Below are 21,139 nucleotides of genomic sequence, written 5' to 3'. Positions count from 1 at the left end.
TTTAATCTAAATACTAATTTTAAAAATTATCTTAGCGAATGTCATTGAACTTCAGAAAGTCATTTTGTGTTTGAATCACTGTGCCTGGAGCTTCGGTGGGACGTTACACTTGTTTCCCATCGCCTGGTAACACCAGCCCAGCTGCGACCCCTCCTAACAGCTTTTCCTGGAAGGAGCTAGTCACCTGATAGTGAATATGCTTTTGCCTCTTTTCCTGAGCACTGTTCATGTGTCTGCCCTTGGCATATGGCCTCTTTTCGCTGGCCCGGGTCTGCATTAAATGTTCATAGGAAATATAAGCGAAAATGAAATTCCCCCTGAGCTGGCCTGGGGCAAAGGAAAGGGGCCTGCTGGGCTCCTTCCAAAAGCCTTCATCTTCATGAGCTGTTTGTTTTAATTAAGAACATTTACAATGACTAACAGTTTTTAAAATTGTGTGTCAACCTAAGGATAAACTTGGTCACCAAACCCCTCTCTGAGGCCGTCTTTTAACGGGCAGCCCCCACTTAAAATTCCGGCTGCAGGGGCTTCTTTTTAACGCCTCTCACCCTGAAGTTGGACAGACAGTGCCCCCTCCCTCCCGCTTGGAGGAGCTGCCTGTCTGTCCTGACGGCTGCTGGCCCCTCGCCCTCCCTGGGCCACCGTTTGGAAGTGAGTGTCTGGGAGTGAGGTCACAGGTTTCTCTCACAGACCGAGATGGGGTGCCATAGTCCCCCCGGAGCCGTGCCCCCAAATCTCTGAGTTTCTCAGTTCTTCAATGTGTTTGGTCCAGAGCAAATCCCTCTCCTTTCCCCTATGTGAATAGTCCTCTCCGTGGGACCCTCTCGGTGGGACCCTCTCCATGGAGCTCTGCTGTCTTGCTTTCCTGGTTGCTCGCTGCTGTCCTGCCATCCGCCATGCCCGAAGGGGTGTCTCCAGTGGCCGTGGGCTGTGGCTGCTCGGAGTAGCATACAGCTTGGATGACAGCGTCAGCCTGTCTCTTGGCGGTGCCTGCTCTCACTCTGCAGGACGGTGACCCGCTCCACCCGCCCTCTCTTGCTGTGCACAGACCTGCTTGTGTCTGGACATCCGGTGGTCTAACTGCTGCCCCTCAGCTGTACCCAGAATTTGAGAAGGAAGCTGCCAGATGGAATCTGACTCCTCGAGGAGCTGGGAAACTCCCGTTTTCCAGGGAGCGCCGTCTGCAGCAGCAGATGGGCAGAGAAGGTTGAAAAAAATCCCTAAACGCATGGAGCCACCCGTGCCAGGAAGAGCCTGGGTGTGGACTCCAAGTCTCTCCCTTAGAGCGGTGGTTCTCCCCTTCCCAGTGCCGCGACCCTTTAATACAGCTCCTCATGTTGTGGTGACCCCCAACCATGAAAGTATTTTTGTTGCTACTTCATAACTGTAATTTTGCTACTGTTATGAGTCGTCATGTAAATATCGTGTTTTCCGATGGTCTCAGGCTCTGCGGCAGCAGCTCTCCACCCCCTCGGGGATCCAAGCCTAAGAGCCTGCTGTTCTGTCCACAGTCACTTCTCTAGGCAGAGGCCCCAACGAACGTCCCATTCCTTCCAGCAGCCTCACCCAGGGCTTCACGCCCACAGCTCCAGGGACAGACAGAGCACCGCCTGCGAGAGGCCCCACCATCTCAGTCAATGGTGGGCAAACTCCTTAGTCCACAGAGCCAAATATCAACAGCACGACAACTGAAATGTCTTTTGAGAGCCACATTTTTTAAACTTCTTCTACCCTGTTTCCCCCAAAATAAGGCAGTGTCTTATATTAATTTTTGCTCCCAAAGATGCGCTAGGTCTTATTTTCGGAGGATGTCTTATTTTCGAGGAAACACGGTAACACCACTTCTTCAAGATAGACTCGCCCAGGCGGTGGTGTTTTGTGGAAGAGCCACACTCCAGGGGCCAAAGAGCCACCTGTGGCTCACAAGCCGCAGTTTGCTGATTGTCAGTCCCTCTTTCTGAAGGGCTGCTGGGAGGGCGGGGCCACGGGGAGGGGCCGGGGAGGGGGCGGGGCCTCCAGGCTGTTGCTCTGGGAAAGGCAGTTCAGCCAGACAGAAGCTGCCTGCAGACTCCTGCTTACCTTCCCTTCCCAGCGAGAAACCTGCAGGGCCCCCTTCAGAGTCATATTCTTCTACCCCCTGCCGTCCCTCAAAGTTAGTAACAGAGTGTGTGTTTTCCCTTACAGGGTTTGGTACTTTTGTGATACTTAACTTTTTTTAAAAAAAAATTTTGTTTATAAAAGAAACATGTCATTGTAGAAATTTGGAAAGTAATGAAATGTTTAGAGAAGAGAAGAAGCTTAAATGACATAAAATCCCCCCACTTCCAACATCATTATCTTCTGGTCTTCTATATTTAGTATAAAGATGACCCTATTAGATTACAGTTTTCCATCCGCTTGTTGCTTGTGTCTTTTTCCTATGCCGTTTCTTTTTAAACACTGCATTTCAACCTTTCTAGCCATTGTTAAAATAGTAAAGTTACTTTTGAAAAGCTGGTGATAAAAGATATACATTTGAGTCTCTTTCAAATATTTCAACATATGTGTTTTTAAAATGGTCTCTGATAAGCAAATGATTTTCTGAAGACTGAGACTTGGTTGTTTCTCCTTGTTTGGACCCTCATAAAGCAGCTCTTAGCCTGGCCAGCGTGGCTCAGTGGTCGAGTGTCGACCCAGGATCCAAGAGGTTGCTGGTTTGATTCCCGTCAGGGCACATGCTGGTTGCAGGCTCGATTGGCAAGCTCAGTCCCCGGCGGGGGCCATGAAAGAGGGCTCTCTCTCTCTCCCTTCCTCTCTCACTTAGACAAACACACACATTTTTAAATAAAAAGGAATGGAAAAAATACATAAAGCAGCTCCTAGATAAAAACTGAACCCTGCGGTTGACTGCTCTCGTACCAGGTTGTCCAGTTTGGAGGACAGACAGTACCAAGGGGAACAGATTAATTTCAGCGATAATGCACATGGCATTTCTGAGGCTGTGTTCATGCAGGCCAGGTCAGCTGTTCCAGGTCTAATGGGGCGCTTTCTGGAAAGTCCTTCCTCTCATGTGCCAGCTTTATTCCTGCCCTTTTGCGGGCAGGTGCACCCTCTGGGCCTCCGTGCCCAGCAGGTCCCTTCCACATCCCCTCCCCCGAAGGCGGTCCGCATCCTGCTGACTCTGCTCTGTTGCAGGCACATGGTCCTTCTGAAGGAGCAGTATGGGAAGCAAGTCGTCGTAAACCTGCTGGGGAACAGAGGTGGTGAGGAGGTGCTCAACAGAGCCTTCAAGGTAAACGCAGCTTCTGCACACGGGGGAGTCTGAGGGGCCCCTGCTCGGAGGCAGGCTCCCTGGGGGGTTGGGGGCTGGAAACACAGGGCAGCCCGCACCAGGTTCCAGCATTAGTGGCTCGGGCTCCTGCGTGTGAGGTTTTGTTTGTCTGAACTCAGAGCTGGAGACTTTGCTGAGTCGAAACAGAGCATCTCCCATCTCCAGCTGCATTCCCTCCAGAGCAGGCCTGTCAGACTCGTGACTGCGGGCTGCATGTTTGACTTGCTTGCTCTAGAGCAGCGTTCGGCAAACCGCATCGGTTTGCCGCTCTGTTGACTCATGAGTTTGCGGACCACTGCGTAAGGCATTACCCTTACCCGGAAGTTTTGACTTCAGGTTAAAGATGTAATTAAAATGTTTTGATTATTCCATTATTAAAATGTTTTTTAAGTGTTTTCCCCTAAGGCAGTGGTCAGCAAACTCATTAGTCAACAGAGCAGCAAACTGCAGCTCAAGTGCTGCATGTGGCTCATGAGCTACAGTTTGCCGACCACTGAGCTTCCACCGGGGCTCGGAGGCTCAGGGCAGCCGGGCCTTTTCCGCCCTCTTGGATGGACACACGCACACCCACACACACATACACATACACAGTCACTCTCACTCACACACACACGTGCACACAAACACATGCACCCAGCCACTCATGCCAACGCGTGTGCGCACGAATATCTGGGCTTCGGCCATGCAGCCCTGACCTGCTCGGGGAGCGGGAGCTCCCCCTCCCTCCTCGGTCTGGCCCGCTGCTGGCAGCTTCTGTAAACACCCTCAGGCCCTGTGCCTGGAGTGACCCTTCAGAGCTCCTGGTCGGCTTAAGGCAAGAAATCTCCCTGATTTCCTCCTGCTGACTTGGTGCCTTCAAGCCTTCCACTCTTGCTTGGGCTGCCCCTCAGAGCTGTCCGGCTGCCCATGGCTCCCTGCGGCCTCCCTGGGCAGGACCAGGAGGGTGGGGAAGAACCTGGCCAGGGGAGGCAGCACCCCCTCCCGCGCCCCATCTCTCCCTGTCCCCAGAGCTCCTGTATGTTCCGTCTGCCACGGGAAAAGCTCCAGAATGGGCAGTGGGCACCTCCACAGCCCCTTCCCATCACCACACCCCCACTTAAGCCAGGAAAAGCCCAGACGGAGAGAGTGTGAAGGCAGGCCTGCCCTGGCTGGTGGCAGCTACCCAGCTGGGTGCCCATTTCACTCACTCAAGAAAGCCATGGGCGAGGAGCAGACTTTCCAGATGCCATTTCATTTGGCCAGACCTGCTTTTCCTGTTTGGTTTGTTGCTACTAGCAACGCGATTGAGAAACATCTCCCCTCCACCCATCCTGGCAGCTCATTTTAAGGAAGAAGGAAGGAGGGGAGCAAGAACAAAAAAGAGCCCAAGGATGTCTTTCCCTGTAAGCCTTGAGTTATGGGGAAGGCGCCTCCAGCGACCTGTCGGCCGGTGGAAGTGCCTCTTGGGCTGACAGGCTCCTTTGGCACAAGACGGGCACAGGATGGCAGCGGGCCCGTGGCCCAGGCCGGGGCGGGCAGGCTCCTGGACAGGTGGGAGGGAAAGAGCTGACATTCCGCCCGCAGGAGACCTGACCAGTGTCCCATGGAGTCCGGCTCCCGCGGCCCATCAGCTCTGCGATGCTGAGGTCCGTCCCGCAGCCGGCCTGCGACCCCGTGGTGATCAGGCCACAGGGACAGGCGCTGCTCCCGACACACAGTCACCGACTTCATCTTTGTGGCAGCACTGCCTTGTCGGCCGCACCGGGCATTGGTTTGCATCCTGGCTCCTGGTGGACAGGTGGACGGTGCCCTGAGTCACAGGACCAGACACCTGCAAGTCCTACTAGTCCTTCGGGGTCCTTACATCTCAGGACAAGCCTGTCCGGAAGCCGTGGGTGGGGAGGCCTGAGGCCAGCCCCTGGGTGGCAGCCCGGTCTCCTTCTCTCGGGGCTGGAGAGAGAGCTGAGGGGGCGAGGTTCCTGTGTGGGAGGGGAGTCTCTGCCAGGAGCACCCAGAGGGCCCTTGGAGACCCAGCCGCTCCAGAGCGCCCCCACCTGGAGGCCAGTGCTTGTCTGGATGGGGCTGGTTACCAGGCAACCGTGAGCTGGATTATGAGCTCCCAGCCTGCGGGCTGCTGGGCGCCGCGGGGGCCTGAGGCACTTGGTGCCTGAAGAACAGAGTGGTCCTTCCCTCCGGCCCTCGGAGAGCCCCGCAGAGGCGGTGCCGGAGCAGGCCTGGGGGCGCTTCCTCCGCAGCCTCACCTGGCCGGGCTGCCATCGGCCCCAGGCGGGCCTTCTGTAGGCAGGATGCTCTGTGGGTCCGTGGGCCGGCTGCGTGCTTCCCTCGCAGGGTCCGGGCCGCGTGCTCCAGTGAGTGATGGGTCCGCCGCCCGGATTCAGCCGGGAGAGGTTTGCTGCCGGAGTCGCCCCCGGCCCCCCCGCACTCTCACTCCTCCCTCTCCCCCTCCAGAAGCTGCTCTGGGCCTCCTGCCATGCCGGCGACACGCCTATGATAAACTTCGACTTCCACCAGTTTGCCAGGGGCCGGAGGCTGGAGAAACTGGAGAACCTGCTGAGGCCGCAGCTGCAGCTCCACTGGGACGACCTGGGCGTGTTCACCAGGGGCGAGCGCGTGAGCCCACGGTGAGTCCCCGCCGCCCGCCGCTGGGCCAGGCCCACGGTGAGTCCCCGCCGCCCGCCGCTGGGCCAGGCCCACGGTGAGTCCCCGCCCTCCCTCCCGGGGCCAGGCCCACGGTGAGTCCCCGCCCTCCGCTGGGCCAGGCCCACGGTGAGTCCCCGCCCGCCCTCCCGGGGCCAGGCCCACGGCGAGTCCCCGCCGGAGTCCGCTGGGCCAGGCCGCAGGGGGCTGGACTCTCCCGGCTGTGTGCCTGCCCACCACTCGCCAGGCTCAGTTTTCTGGTCCCTGGGTTCCAGCCTCTCCTGCCCCTCTCGCCATCAGAACATGCTTTTTTTAAAAAAAAAAAAAAATATATATTTTTATTGATTTTGTACAGAGAGGAAGGGAGAGAGATAGAGAGCTAGAAACATCGATGAGAGAGAGTCATCAATCAGCTGCCTCTTGCACACCCCCCACTGGGGATGTGCCCGCAACCAAGGTACATGCCCTTGACCGGAATCAAACCCAGGATCTCTCAGTCCCCAAGCGATGCTCTATCCATTTTTGCCACACCGGTTTAGGCAGAACATGCTTTTGAATGTTGTGGGAGATAGGGAAGCACATTAAATTTGCCAATAAAGGCGACCAGGCTACAAAGGGAGCCATGTAATCGTATGACTTCTCCAGCCAGAGGAGAGAGCCCGAGGGCGAAGGGGTGGCTGGCATAACCCCAATTGCCCACGGAAACAGGTGCGGGTTCTGCTGCTCAGCTGAGCGGAAGAAGGAAGTCCAGTGTCCTCCAGTCACAATACGGCTGATCCCCATTGCTCCCCCTGGGCGTGCAGACAGATGTGCCCTGCGTTGCCTCCCGCAGTGATGCCAAACCTGTGACCCCAAACCCACACTCCAGCGTTCACAGGCAGCTCCTCGGGGAGAGCCTGAGCCGCCGGCCGGCGGTGTGTTCCCCCGGGCTCTGCCCTCGGTTCCGCTCTCCCGCTGCCGTCTCGTTAGTGCCCCGGCTTCACATTTTTGTGCACTGGGTTGGCGATGTCACCGTTGGATAAACGGCCCCAAATATGGCGCTCAGTGCCGTCCAGGGACCCTCACTCGGCACAGGGGGGATGTGACGTGACTAACGGAGAGCTCAGGAGGCTTCGGGCAGCTGGAAGAGCTGAGCTCCGGGCTGAGGAAAGCACAGACTAAATAAGGCGTCTCTGCCAGCGGAGCCCGTGGCACAGGCTGCAGGCGGAGTGGGCGGGGGAAAGGCGTGGCCAGAGGCTCGGGAGCTATCTCCCGCGAGCAGGGGCTCAGCGTTTGCTCGTGGGCTAGTGGTTCACCGATAGTTCACGGCCACTTCCTGAGTGTTTAGAATGACCTGGGCCCTAACCGCTTTGGCTCAGTGGATAGAGCATCAGCCAGCGGACTGAAGGGTCCCAGGTTCGATTCCGGTCAAGGGCATGTACCTTGGTTGCGGGCACATCCCCAGTAGGGAGTGTGCAGGAGGCAGCTGATTGATGTTTCTCTCTCATCGATGTTTCTAGCTCTCTCTCCTTCTCCCTCTTCTTTCCTCTCTGTAAAAAACTCAATAAAATATATTTAAAAAAAAAAAAGGATGCCCCGGGTGTGCGGACTGCTGAGCGTGTGCTCTGAGGTCCTGAGAGCTCCGAGGGGCTGCATTTTGGGGGCCTGTGTCACACAGAGGCCGCGGTGCTGCACCATTGCTCCGTCTGACAGCACGTAACCATTTCTCTCTGCCTGCCTCAGTTTCCAGAAAGGCACTCTGCGGATGAACTGTCTCGACTGCCTGGACCGAACCAACACGGTGCAGAGCTTCATTGCGCTCGAGGTCTGTCCTGCCCCGGCCTCTGGCCTCCGCCGTGTCCGTGCCTTCGCGGGCAGCCGGCCAGCGCCTTCGCGGGCTCTCTGTCACTGTGGGGAGGGGTCGGGGTGTGCTAGGCACCTGCCGAGGTTTTCCGCGGGGCTGGCCGGCCTCTGACCCGTCAGGCCCATGTCAGGCTTCTCAGACGTGGTGGCCCAGGTGCCAGGAGTATTGTGAGCCCACTGCCGCGCAGAGGCGGGCAGGGGCTGTGCGAGGAGGCCGGCTAGAGGCCTCGGAGGGAACAGTCTGTTCCTGTGACTGCGTGCTCTCTCCTGGCTCCAGGCCAACTGCCCTGCTCGCTGGGCACCCCCCGGTGGCGGGGCAGGGACCTCCGCTGTACGGGGTCAGAGGAGGCTGGGAGGGTGGTAGTGGGGGCAGTTGTGGTGCAGGCCCCATTCCTTGCTCAGGGTCCCCTCGTCCTCTGGAGGGGCAGAGGGATGGGTGGCCTGCCGGACAGGCGGTCCATGGTGAAGGGAGCGGGTGGCTGGGGCAGCTCCCGGGCGGAAGCCGACGACCCTGTCCCCACCTCCCCAGGTCCTTCACCTGCAGCTCAGGAGCCTCGGGCTGAACTCCAAGCCCATCGCCGACCGCTTCGTGGAGTCCTTCAGAGCCATGTGGTCCCTGAACGGGCACAGCCTGAGCAAGATGTTCACGGGCAGCCGCGCCCTGGAGGGCAAGGCCAAGGTGGGCAGGCCGCGGGGAGGGGTGCGGGCGGGGAGGGGCGGGGGCGGCGGGGGGTGCCCCTCACCGCCCGTGGTCCCGCTCCCAGCAGGTGGGGAAGCTGAAGGACGGGGCCCGGTCCGTGTCCCGCACCATCCAGTCCAACTTCTTCGACGGCGTGAAGCAGGAGGCCATCAGGCTGCTGCTGGTCGGGGACGTGTACACGGAGGAGGCGGCCGACAAGGGACGGATGCTGCTGGACAACACGGCGCTGCTGGGTACGGGGGCGTGTGGGGTGCCAGCCAGCCCTCCTACCCTCGTGGCGGCCCAGGGGGCGGGCGGCGGGGCGTGTGGCCGTGACGTAGCTGCTTCCCACGCTCACGAGATGCTCTGCCGCGTGCGGCCACACGGCAGGCAGGAGAGGGCCCCCTCGCGGACAGAGCCGTCCGCGGCCGGGAGGGCGGGCTGGCGGGGTGCAGACCGACGTGCCCGCGTGCCCCCCGCAGTGACGCCCCGGATCCTGCGGGCCATGGCGGAGCGCCAGGCGGAGTTCACACACCACAAGCGTGTGCGCGTCGCCATGGGCACCTGGAACGTGAACGGCGGGAAGCAGTTCCGCACCAACCTGCTGGGCACCGCCGAGCTCGCCGAGTGGCTGCTGGACTCGCCCCGGCTCTCCGACCCCGAGCCCCAGGGTGAGCCCGCGGGGAGCTCTCCTCTGCCGTTTGGGGTCACTGGGACTCTGGTGTGTGTGGTGACCATTCTGCATGCCCGCCCCCCTGCCCCAGGCAGGCCCTGTAAGGCACAAGCCCGGTGACTCTGAGCCCCTTCTGCTGAAATGGCTCTCTTCACTTGTCTGCAGGAGCAGGCAGGTGCTGGCAGCTCCCTGCCTCTTACTGTGCGGGGTTGTAAGGGGTCAGAGGGTGCACCGGGGCTCCCACTAAAAGTCGCCACCTTCAGGAGAGGGGGGGAGTTGTGGCTGTTGCCACGCAGATCAGAGGAACAGTGCTTTTTTTCTTTAAAGAAAGAAAAGAGACTCTAAGCCAGTGAAGCCGGAGGGTCCAGCTGTCCTGTGTGGACGACAGGAAGCCGTGGACACTGGCCGTTCGGATGGAGTCAGGGAGGAGGGGGAGGGGTCACTGGCTGCAGCTCGAGAGCCACCGGCTTCCTGGCCAGGACACAGTGTCAGAGGGACGAGATGGAGAGAGGCAGCCGGTGGCTGCAGGATGGCACGGAACCCTGAGCTTCCTGTCCAAGGGACCCGGGGGCCGCAGGCCTAACACCCTCCCCCTGTGTGCTTCCTGTGAGCCAGGCGTTCATTTCCTTGGCGCAAGCTCCGAGACAGCTTCCCCTCTGGCCTCGGGTGTGACACCCCCCGGGGCCAGGGCCACGTCGGGCGGTCACTCCCCGGGGAGGACTGGGCCCAGCGCAGAAAAGCACTGTGGGGCCCAGACATGAGATGGTGTTTGCCCCTGGGAACCTGGGCCTGGCGGGGGAGAAGGTGTGAGGCACAGGGAGGGGCAGGCACCTGCCCAGGATGCAGACGAGAGGGCCACCTGCACGTGGGGGGAGGAGGTGCTCCAAAACGCCAGTCCTCACCTGATGAACGGCACGCGGTACGGACGGACGAAGATGTAGAGACAGACGCCCACCAGCTGTGCCGAGGTCAGGAGGGTGTACCTGTGGCTGCGCGAGATGGCCTTCTGCAGCTGCTCGCCCCACATCTTCCTGTTGGTGGTGCTGGGAGAGGACAGAGGACAGAGGCTGGTCACCGTTGCTGGCCCTAGGCGCTCTCCCTCCAGCAGGATCCTTTACACGCGTGACAGATGGCCCGTGGCCCTGGGCCTGCCCGGACACCCTCCGGGAGTGTCCGTCCAGTGGGGCGTCTGTCTCTACATCTTCGTCCGTCTGTCCGTACCACGTGCCAGTGAGGACTGGCGTTTCGGAGCACCATGGGGACACACACACACACACACACACACACACACACACACGGAGCTTTGTTCTGGCTTCCTCTCCGTCCTCTCAGCACACTGCTTCCCGGAGGCTCCTCGGAGCTTGGCGGGAGAGCAGGCGGGCGGCGGGTGGCGCCAGCCCTGCCGGCAGCGGTCAGGAGGCCGGGGTGAAGATGTCGGCCTCAGGGCGCTTTGTGGGTGCTTTTGTGGGTGCCGAGCCCTTGAGAGTTGGGGCCGTGGAAGAGGCGCTCCCAGCCCATGGGGCGGCTGCCGGGGCGGGCGGGGGCGGGGCAGCGGGTTGATGGTGGGCGCGCTGGTCGCCGTGTGGCTCGGCGTCTGCAGAGTCCGCGTGTGCGGAGCTCCGCCCAGTGGGCTGGATGAGTGCCCCTGGACAGGGGTACCTGCACTCGCAGGCCAGTGTGGCGCCCCACGATGGCGCTGACGCTGGCCATGGTGGCTCTGACGTCCTTCGTCTCCTGCCCCCAGATGACAGCAGCCCGGCGGACATATTCGCTGTGGGGTTTGAAGAGATGGTGGAACTGAGCGCGGGGAATATCGTCAACGCCAGGTGAGCTGTGGGCGCCGGGGTGCGGGAGAGAGACGGACACTGCCGGAGGGTGTCCGGGCAGGCCCAGGGCCACGGGCCATCTGTCACGCGTGTAAAGGATCCTGCTGGAGGGAGAGAGCCTAGGGCCAGCAACGGTGACCAGCCTCTGTCCTCTGTCCTCTCCCAGCACCACCAACAGGAAGATGTGGGGCGAGCAGCTGCAGAAGGCCATCTCGCGCAGCCACAGGTACATCCTCCTGACCTCGGCACAGCTGGTGGGCGTCTGTCTCTACATCTTCGTCCGTCCGTACCACGTGCCGTTCATCAGGTGAGGACTGGCGTTTCGGAGCACCGTGGGGACACACACACACACACACACACACACACACACACACGGAGCTTTGTTCTGGCTTCCTCTCGTCCTGCCATTATTCCCGGTAAATGGACGCGAACCCCCGGGAAGAAACCAGGCTGAATAGGACATTGTCTGCCAGGGAGCCGGCCACAGTGGGGCCAGCGCGTGGGAAGCTGGGCCCCTGTGGGAGTCCTGCGTCACCCACGCTCAGCTCAGCGCAGGGGCAGGGCCGGGCGCCTTGTTGACATTCTAGACGGGAAAACCTCTGAGCCAGAGCTGAGTAACTCGTCAGGAAAGGCCAATTCTTTGCCTCTTAAAAGAATTTTAAAAAATCGGAGCCACGTGGGCAGAAAGCCTCCGCAGCAGGTGTGGGCCTCGGTCTGTCGGCTCACAGCCGCTCGTGTGCACTGTGAGTTGGCGCTTTAAGGCGGTCAGGAGTCCACATTGAACCCCCTACGGGGCCCGGCACGTCCCCGGGTGCTCCCTGCTCCTCAGCACGCTGCTCCCCGGCGGCTCCTCGGGAGAGCCGGTGGGCGGCGGGTGGCGCCGGCCCTGCCGGCAGCTGTCAGGAGGCCGGGGTGGAGGTGTCAGCCTCAGGGCGCTTTGTGGGTGCTTTTGTGGGTGCCGAGCCCTTGAGAGTTGGGGCCGTGGAAGAGGCGCTCCCAGCCCACGGGGCGGCTGCCGGGGCGGGCGGGGGCGGGGCAGCGGGGTTGATGGTGGGCGCGCTGGTCGCCGTGTGGCTCGGCGTCTGCAGATGGGACTCAGCGGCTCCGAGCCGGCGGTTTTGGCGTTCTTGGCTGCGGCCTCGGCTGCGGCCCGGCTCTCCTCTGTAGCCAGACAGGTTGATGCTCTTCCCCGAAGCCCCTGAGAAGCCCGCCTGTGCCCCTTCCGTTGCAGGGACGTGGCCATCGACACGGTGAAGACGGGCATGGGCGGGAAGGCGGGCAACAAGGGCGCCGTGGGCATCCGCTTCCAGTTCCACAGCACCAGCCTCTGCTTCGTGTGCAGCCACCTGACGGCCGGGCAGTCGCAGGTGAAGGAGCGGAACGAGGACTACCGGGAGATCACCCAGAAGCTCAGCTTCCCCACGGTGAGGGCGCAGGGCGGCCCGCGGCCGGCGAGGGGCGGCCAGGAGGTGGGGCAGGCCCTGGCCTCCCTGCGCAGGCCCCCGCGGGCGGGTTTCTGAGCTGAGAACGGGGGCAGGCACAGGGGACGCACCAGCGCAGAGTCCCTGCCGTGGTCCCTGTGCTGGGGAGGGGCGGCCTCGGCTGGTGCAGTGGAGGCGAGCCGGGCGTCCAGCCTGGAGGGACCACGCTCGTCTTCACACGTCTCTGTGAAGTCTCACCTACCCTGTGTGTTCTTACGTGCGTTTCCCGGTTTTCTGATTCAAGCGTGTGGAATGGGAAGGAAAAGCAATGCGTCTGCCCTGTGTCCGAGCACAAGGCTGTCTTCCTGAGATTCAGTCTCGGCACATAGATTCCGTGGCGGCTCAGATGAGAAGGCCGTTTTCAAAGCCAGGGAATGTCTGACTCAGGAGCCCTGGGTGGCCCGTCCCGTCACAGGGCCGCGCTGCCCTCTAGTGGTGACCCGGAGCTTTTCGTTCTGAGGCCGCAGATTTGCCTCCCATTTCAGCTTTGAACGTTCAGTGCCAACCTGGCCGCGCACCGTCAGCCTGCTGCGAGCCACCTGTGTCCCGGCGGGAGGGGCGACCTCAGCTGTGATCCCAGTGTCCGCGCCACGTTCCGCAGGTCCCGAGCGCGTCACAGGGAGGCCAGGCCCGGAGACGGCGCCTCCTTTACCAGGCGGCACAGGCCGGCGAGGCGGGAGGCCTCGGCGTCCTGGTTCTTGGGTTAAAGAGGAAACAGAAGAGTTGGGAAATTGGCGCTTTGTCATTTTCCAGACTCTGTAGGGCATTATCTTCCTCGTGTGTCTGTGTAATTTAAAAGGTCGAACCTTGTCCCTCGACCTATTGGAAGGACACATTCTAAGTAATTAAAAGATAGGTAGCTCCCTTTTCAGCAGTGGAAGTAATGAAGGTACCTAGAAGTTGGTATTCTACACCTGCATTGTCCCGTAAAGGAGTTACTAGCCACATAACAGCTATTTAAATGGAAATTAATTAAAACTGAACAAAACTCCCTCGGTTGTGCTGGCCACATTGCAAGTGCTCCGTGGCTGCAGCGGCTGGCGGTCCCGGCTTGGACAGCGCGGGCAGGGCCGCGTCCGTCACCACAGAAGCTTCTGGAGAGCCTGCTCTAGCACTCACTGTCTGTGGTCCTGGTCATTTTAATCTCCTGCCCAGACAAATGCTGGGGGTTGGGGTGTAGCAGAACAGAAACAAATGTGGGAGCCACGTTCAGATCTTGTCTTTATCACACACTGGTTGTGTAGCCTTCAGCCAGTTTTCCTGAATTTTTTTTACCTGGAAGAGGAGCGGGCAAGGTGTGCCTCAGGGGCTGCGTGAGGGGTGCCGGGACAGAGCCCCGCCCGAGACAGGTGACAGGAAGCGGCCGCTCTCACCGTGATTCCTGCGGGAAGGGAGGGCGAGGGACCGAGCTGCCAGGCCCGAGGGACTGGGCGAGATGGGGAGGAGGGTCACAGATGAAAATGTATGGAATCCTGCCCTGTGGTCCCTGTGCTGGGGGAGGGGCGGCCTCGGCTGGTGCAGTGGAGGCGAGAAAACCTCTGAGCCAGAGCTGAGTAACTCGTCAGGAAAGGCCGGTGTGGCTCAGTGGATAGAGCGTCAGCCTGCGGACCAAAGGGTCCCGGGTTCGATGGTGGTCTAGGGCACGTACCTTGGTTGCAGGCTTCTCCCCAGCCTGGATCCTGGTCAGGGTGTGTGTAAGAGACAATCAATCGATGTGTTTCTCTCACATCATTGTTTCTGTCTTTCCCTCTCTCCCCCACTCTCCCTAAAAATCAATGGAAAAATATCCTCGGGTGAGGATTTACAAGAGAAAAATGAGAAAAGTTTGAAATCTCTGAAGCTTTAGGAAGTTGCGCGTCCTGTGCAATTTTACTTATTTCCTTGCACCTCATCCTCACAGCACGATGTTTGGGCGGCTCTTAGGGTCTGGATATAGAGGCAGCAGCTCGGTCTGCCCATGGGGGGTCAGCAGAGCAGATGTTGGCAGCCATGCCGCGGGGAAGAGTGGGGCATTTCTCCAAACCACTCAAAAGCACGATTATTGAAAACAAAAAGCAAGCCTTGTAGAAGCTCCCCAGTAGGCCTCGGGGATGGATGAAACGTAAGATGCGTTCACATTAGACTTTTTTAAAGAAATGTTTAAGAAAATGCGTCTGCTCGTCGCCTGCGGGGGGGCTTCCCTGCCCCTCCCTCCTCCCCTGGAAGCTGGGCCTGAATGATGTGATTTTCCTCTCGTTTAGGGAAGGAACATTTTCTCTCATGACTACGTGTTCTGGTGTGGCGACTTAAACTACCGCATCGACCTCACGTATGAAGAAGTCTTCTATTTTGTCAAGCGCCAAGACTGGAAGAAACTTCTGGAGTTCGATCAGCTGCGCCTGCAGAAGTCCAGTGGGAAGGTGAGTCGTGCTTTATAGCCGTTTGGGCAGCTGCTGCAGGAGGGAGTAACATGTAGATGTGAGGGCTCGCGTCTGCAGGTTAAGTTCCAGGAATAGATTAAAAAGGATCGTGAAACATTGTAGGAAATGGGTGTCATCGTCGGTTCACACACACACACACACACACACACACACACACACACACGTCCTGCTCCCCCTGGGCCCGTGTTCTTGCACCCTCCCCTCGTGCACTGAGCAGGCGGCTGTTCCTGGGCCTCCCCGGAACCACGGCTGGACCTGGTGCTGGAGGGAGAGGAGGACTCACCTTCGGTCGGGGCTGTCACACACTGCGTGTCGTGAACAGGCTTCGCTCACGGCTGTGCGGGGTGGGCGGGGCCCCCCAGGCCTCCTTGCTCGTGCCCCTCACTGTCTGCGGGGCCAGCCAGCAGACGGAGTGATGGGCCGGTGTCCGGGGCGGGGTGCCCCAGAGGCAGTGAGTCAGACAGGTGGACGGACAGACAGTCACCCGGCTTTGCTGATTAGAAGGCACACACACGCCCCGTTTGGGCCCTATCTGTGAATGTGACCTGGGTCCTGGGACTTAGGAACAGGGGGCCGCGGGGAGCACATGGCTTCCTTTCCTCCCGCCAGATTTTCAAAGACTTCCACGAGGGCAGCATTGACTTCGCTCCCACCTACAAGTACGACGTGGGCTCCGCCGCCTACGACACGAGTGACAAGTGCCGCACGCCCGCCTGGACGGACAGGGTGCTGTGGTGGAGGAAGAGGCACCCCTTCGACCGCACGGGTGCGGGGGCGCTGCGGCCGCCGGGCGGGGGCGGGGGCGGGGCGCGGGCACAGAAGGAGCGTTTCCTTAACAACCCCCCAGGAGTGGGTGGGAGGGGGCAATGGGAAAGAGAGGGGGACATCTATAATACTTTCAACAATAAAGATAATTAAAAAAAAAAAAAAAAAAAGCAAATGGAGCGAACGGAACCCGGGAAAAGGATGGATGGTGTTCCTTGAACTTTTATATAATTCTGAAATCATTTTCAAATAAGTTAAACGTTTAAAAAACAATAAGATAAAGTAAAATTAGGTCATCTGTCTGTAAACTGGTACATGAACAACTGAACTTCTCTGGTGAGACACTTGCTGGGATTGCAGAGCCACGAAGTGGTCACACCTGCAGATTGAAAGACGCATTTAGTTCAGATCCACGTGGGGCACCTGGTGGCCCCAGCCGTGGCCTGGCACCTCCTGCCATGCAGAGGGCTGCAGAGCCGGACCCTGCGCCCTGCACGGAAGCCCCACAGTGTGATTTCCCTGTCTCTTCCCCGCCTCTCTGTGCCCCCTGGGGAGGGGGCGGGCGGGCGGGGCTGGACACTCCACAGGGGACCAGGGGTCAGAGCGAAGGAGTCTGACACGTGGGTCCGCCCTGTGGCCGGGTCTGTGTTCGGCGCCCGTGTATGTTGACACCGAGCTGTCGTCTGTCTGTGGGTCTCTGGATTGGCACCCGTGAGCAGCTGGGGAGCTCAACCTTCTAGACAGCGACCTCGACGCGGACACCAAGGTCAGACACACCTGGTCCCCCGGGTCCCTCAAGTACTACGGCCGCGCGGAGCTGCAGGCGTCCGATCACAGGTACGGCCCTCGCGGCCGCGGGCACCGGCTGCTCGCTGAGACCCAGGGGGACGGAGGCCCCGGGCAGCCCGGGGGCCGCAGGGCGGTGTCCGTCCGCGGGGCCCTGGGCACGGGCGCCGTGTGGCCTCGGCCGGGCTCACGGCCGCGTCTCCCTCGTGTCTCGCAGACCCGTGCTGGCCATCGTGGAGGTGGAAGTCCAGGAAGTCGACGCGGGGGCCCGGGAGCGGGTGTTCCAGGAAGTGTCCTCTTTCCAGGGCCCCCTGGACGCCACCGTGGTCGTCAACCTGCAGCCGCCCTCCGCCGAGGAGGGGGACTTCCCCGAGGACGTGCGCGCCGAGCTCATGCGGACGCTGGAGAGCTACGGGACGGTCGTCCTCGTCAGGTGTCCCCGCCCGCCGCCCGCCCGCGGGCTCCGCGGGGGTGGCGTCCGGGCTCCGCGGGGGTGGCATCCGGGCTCCAATGGGCCGGCATCTGGGCCGCTGGGCTGGCATCTGGGCTCCGCTGGGCCGGCGTCCGGGCTCCGCTGGGCTGGCATCCGGGCCGAGGGGATGGTATCCGGGCTCCGCGGGGGTGGCATCCGGGCCGCTGGGCCAGCATCCGGGCTCCGCGGGGCCGGCATCCGGGCCGCTGGGCCAGCATCCGGGCTCCGCTGGGCTGGCATCTGGGCTGCGGGGGCTGCGAGGCGCTCGGGGTTGACGGGGCCGTTTCCTTTATTCCAGGATCAACCAGGGGCAGATGCTGGTGACGTTCGCGGACAGCCACTCGGCTCTCAGCGTCCTGGACGTGGACGGCATGAAGGTGAGTCTGCGTGTCCCGGGCGTCCTCGGTCCCGCGCCCCCTCTCCTCGCCGTGCCTTAGGTGTCGGCTCTGTGCGCGGGCAGAGGCCACGACCCTTCACCGGCATCTCCTCCTGGCACTTTGCTGAGGCGTCTGATGGCCAGCCCGGGCCACGTGCAGAATTTGGGAGAAAGGTTTTGGAGTCTCTTTCCCGCCGGGTTCCTGGGTCTATCTGGTCACGCCTCTGTAGGGGAGTGTTGCTCTCTTGTCTATTGAGAGGAGGGGTGGGGAACGTCTGGTCCCAGGGCCGTGTAAAAAGAAACCATTTGCCCTAACTGGTCTGGCTCAGTGGATAGAGCATTGGCCTGCAGACTGAAGAGTCCCAGGTTCGATTCTGGTCCAGGCCATGTACCTTGGTTGCGGGCACATCCCCAGTGAGAGGGTATGCAGGAGGCAGCTGATCAATGTTTCTCTTTCGTTGATGTTTCAAACTCTCTATCCCTCTTGCTTCCTCTCTGTAAAAAAATCAATTAAAAAAAAAAAATATATATATATATATACACACACACAAAATCCTTCGGCCTGGCCCTGCCCAGGCGTTAGGGGTGAGTTAATTCAATGTGTGACCAAACACAGCAGGCTGATGTGTAAGCTGGTCATCTTGCATGGTCTGCAAACAATACTATTGTACAAACATCCACCGGCCCGTGGCGGGAACAGGGTTCCCACCTCAGAGCCTGCGCTTTGGGATTGGCAGCGCAGGCGTTTTCCATTTTGACGATTTCGAATTCGCTGGGAACGAAAAGCTGAGGATGCTGGTCTGCCTTCTGCTGAGACCCGGAGCGAGCCTGCCGAGGCCAGGACCCGCCGTGCGGCCGGCCGGCTCGGCACAGGGTGGGAGCGGGAGGCACGGCCCCGGCCGGCCTGGGCGTGGGGCGCTCACCGGGCGCTGTCCCCGCAGGTGAAGGGCAGGGCCGTGCAGATCCGCCCGAAGACCAAGGACTGGCTGAAGGGGCTGCAGGCCGAGCTCCTGCGGAAGCGGGGAAGCCTGGCCCCCGTGTCGCCCACCGCCAACTCCTGCCTGCTGGAGGAGGGCTTCGACCTCACCAGCTCCGACTACGAGTGCGAGGGTGAGCGGCCGGCAGGCGGGCAGCGGGCGCACTCCCAGCGGTGGCCTCGGGACAGACCCGGCTCCGGGCAGCACGCGTGTGCGGGAGGATGCGTGGAACGGCCGCCGGGACCCGAGACGTCGAGGCTTCCCTGGAAAGCAGTGGCTGTGAGGGTGTCAGGGCTTCGGTGTGGTCCCGTCCCAGGCGTGAACGGACTCCGGCTCCCGTCCTGGGGTCATGTGGGCCCAGGGTCCTGGCACCCACTGTGGGCCTTGGTGCCGAGACCGGCCCCCCCACCCTGACCGTCTGTGGCTCCCGTGTTCCCAGGGGACATTCTGGAAGAGGACGAAGACTACCTGGATGAGCTGAGCCAGCCCGTGGTCTCCGACAGCGAGCTGGGCGGGGACGACCCCTCCGATGCCCCGGGCTCCACGGCGGCCCCCCCCAGCAAGTCGCCTGCGCTCCCCAAAAAGAAGCAGCACCCGACCTACAGAGGTAGCGGGGCCTCTCCCTCCTAACAGCCCGGGCACGGGGTCTCATCTCGGCACATCGGCGTGCTGCCACACTCAGGGGCGCCGCCCTGGAGGGCTCACCGCGAGCGACGGGCACGGGCTCCGGGGAGGTGGCAGCTGCTGCACGCTGCTTTTCTCCAGTGATTTGTGTCTTACAGTGTTTGCTGCCCCTTTAACATCCCACATTCAGGATAATTCCCATTTATCCTGTGTGTTCCAACAGCACAGCTCTGAACTGATTTTACATTTGATTTTTTTTTTCCCCCTCTCCAAAACTTTTCTGATTCAGTCCTGTAAGAGGCATGTTTAATATCTGTGCTAAGCTGATGGCCTGTTTTTGTTTTTTTATAGCGTGATATTATATAGTAACAATTTTATACATTACATAGTTACATATATATGTATACGTATACGTAATTAATGATATCAACATTAGCATCATCAGATCACCACTGACTGAAAGGCATGTGGATTGAACTGCAAGTCCCCAGATTATATACCCTGTTTCCCCGAAAATAAGACAGTGTCTTATATTAATTTTTTCTCCCAAAGTCGCGCTAGGTCTTATTTTCAGGGGATGTCTTATCTTTCCATGTGCTAGGTCTTATTTTCGAAGGATGTCTTATTTTCGGGGAAACACGGTAGTATAGTTGACTCTTGAATACTTTTTTTAAAAAATTTTTTCTTGATTTCAGAGAGGAAGGCAGAGGGGGAGAGAGAGAAACATCAATGATGAGAGAGAATCATTGATCGTCTGCCTTCTGCTCACCTCCCACTGGGGATTGAGCCCACAACCCGGGCATGTGCCCTGATCTGGACTCAAACCCGGGACCTTCAGTCCACAGGCCGACGCTCTATCCACTGAGCCAAAGTGGCCAGAGCCAGGTGCCTCTTGGAATGAAGACTAGAGCAGCGGGCCATGTGGGCTGCCCAGCCACCTGGTGGGCATCCACGTGGACTGGAGGGAGGGGGTGTGGGAGCCAAAGTGAAACAGACCGGGCTGTGCTGCAGTGTGAGAGAAGACCTGACCTTGCTCTTGTTCACACATGATACATACATGGAATGAAACATGAGCGGCACTTCCTCATGCTGCTCTGAGCCTTGGAAGGCTTGGGCTGGGTCAGTGGTCGGCAAATTGCGGCTCTCGAGCCACATATGGCTCTTTGGCCCCTTGAGTGTGGCTCTTCCACAAAATACCACGTGCGGGCGTGCACGTACAGTGTGATTGAAACTTCGTGGCCCGTGCGCAGAAGTCGGTTTTTGGCTCTGAAAAGAAATTTCAATCATTGTACTGTGGATGTTTGGCTCTGTGGACTAATGAGTTTGCCGACCACTGGGCTAGGGGGTCTGGGTGGGGCTGTTGGTGAAGTCGCGGGCCCTGGCTCGGTGTCTGGGAGCTGAGTGCCCGGACACCCCATGCGGGGCTGCGGCTGCAGGACGAGCATGGCTCTCGGGGTCTCGCAGTCCGTGTGTGTGCAGCGTGCGGGCTTAGGAGGCTCGGCCTCCCGCTGCCGCCTCTGCTCGGTGCGGGAAGGAAACACACCTCTCTGTGCTCTTCCGTCTCTGGTGTCTCCCCCGCCTGGACGAGGCTGGTCCAGGTCCCTGAGTGCTCCCCGCAGGCACTGGGTCCTGCCCTCCCGTGCCAGCCGCCAGGGGGACACTCCGCCCCAGGTGGCTCCGCACGCCTGTGCCCCACCGCTCACCTCCCTCCTCCCGCCCCGCGTGTCCTCCAGATGACGGCGCCCTGGCGGAGCTAACGCAGGAGCTGGAAGCCGCGGGGGACCGCCTCCGCGCTCCGAGCAGGTCTCTGTCGGTTCCCAACCGGCCCCGGCCGCCCCGGCCGCCGCAGAGGCCGCCCCCGCCAAGTAAGACCGCTGCGGGCTCCGCCTGCTGGCTGGCACGCTCCCGCCCCGCTCCCGCTCCCGCTCCGCTCCGCACCAGCGGCTGCGTCACCTGCCCGCCTCCGGCCACATGCACCTGCCTCTGCACCCTGCCCACATGCACCTGCCTCTGCACCCTGCCCTCAGTCTCTGCCCTCTGCCCTCTGCACTCTGCACTCTGCCCTCTGCACTCTGCCCTCTGTCTCTGCCCTCTGCACCCTGCCCTCTGTCTCTGCCCTCTGCACCCTGCCCACATGCACCTGCCTCTGCACCCTGCCCACACGCACCTGCCTCTGCACCCTGCCCACATGCACCTGCCTCTGCACCCTGCCCACATGCACCTGCCTCTGCACCCTGCACTCTGCCCTCTGCACTCTGCCCTCTGCCCTCC

At 60.5% G+C, this 21,139-nt stretch overlaps 1 protein-coding gene across 12 annotated transcripts in view; it reads left to right on the top strand.

Moving 5' to 3' along the window:
• The window catches only part of SYNJ2 (synaptojanin 2), a 76,917-nt gene that overhangs the window by 40,114 nt on the left and 15,664 nt on the right, over nucleotides 1-21,139 (top strand). For 6 of the 12 annotated variants that reach the window (XM_045572838.1, XM_045572835.1, XM_036413459.2 and 3 more), the window contains 17 exons: nucleotides 3,175-3,271; nucleotides 5,759-5,931; nucleotides 7,670-7,751; nucleotides 8,319-8,468; nucleotides 8,557-8,722; nucleotides 8,951-9,139; nucleotides 10,886-10,967; nucleotides 11,134-11,274; nucleotides 12,199-12,391; nucleotides 14,689-14,847; nucleotides 15,478-15,634; nucleotides 16,353-16,470; nucleotides 16,637-16,852; nucleotides 17,190-17,268; nucleotides 18,209-18,377; nucleotides 18,684-18,851; nucleotides 20,602-20,733. In XM_045572838.1, coding sequence (XP_045428794.1) covers nucleotides 3,175-3,271; nucleotides 5,759-5,931; nucleotides 7,670-7,751; nucleotides 8,319-8,468; nucleotides 8,557-8,722; nucleotides 8,951-9,139; nucleotides 10,886-10,967; nucleotides 11,134-11,274; nucleotides 12,199-12,391; nucleotides 14,689-14,847; nucleotides 15,478-15,634; nucleotides 16,353-16,470; nucleotides 16,637-16,852; nucleotides 17,190-17,268; nucleotides 18,209-18,377; nucleotides 18,684-18,851; nucleotides 20,602-20,733 — 2,471 coding nt within the window. Of the gene's footprint in view, nucleotides 1-3,174; nucleotides 3,272-5,758; nucleotides 5,935-7,669; nucleotides 7,752-8,318; nucleotides 8,469-8,556; nucleotides 8,723-8,950; nucleotides 9,140-10,885; nucleotides 10,968-11,133; nucleotides 11,275-12,198; nucleotides 12,392-14,688; nucleotides 14,848-15,477; nucleotides 15,635-16,352; nucleotides 16,471-16,636; nucleotides 16,853-17,189; nucleotides 17,269-18,208; nucleotides 18,378-18,683; nucleotides 18,852-20,601; nucleotides 20,734-21,139 lie in introns of all 12 variants that reach the window. The other 6 variants (XM_045572837.1, XM_045572836.1, XM_045572839.1 and 3 more) reach the window with 4 other exon arrangements.

Source organism: Pipistrellus kuhlii, unplaced genomic scaffold, assembly GCF_014108245.1.
Source record: "Pipistrellus kuhlii isolate mPipKuh1 unplaced genomic scaffold, mPipKuh1.p scaffold_m20_p_5, whole genome shotgun sequence".
NCBI lineage: Eukaryota > Metazoa > Chordata > Mammalia > Chiroptera > Vespertilionidae > Pipistrellus > Pipistrellus kuhlii.
The sequence above is the reverse complement of the archived record's forward strand: the minus strand, read 5'-3'. Positions and strand labels throughout refer to the sequence as shown.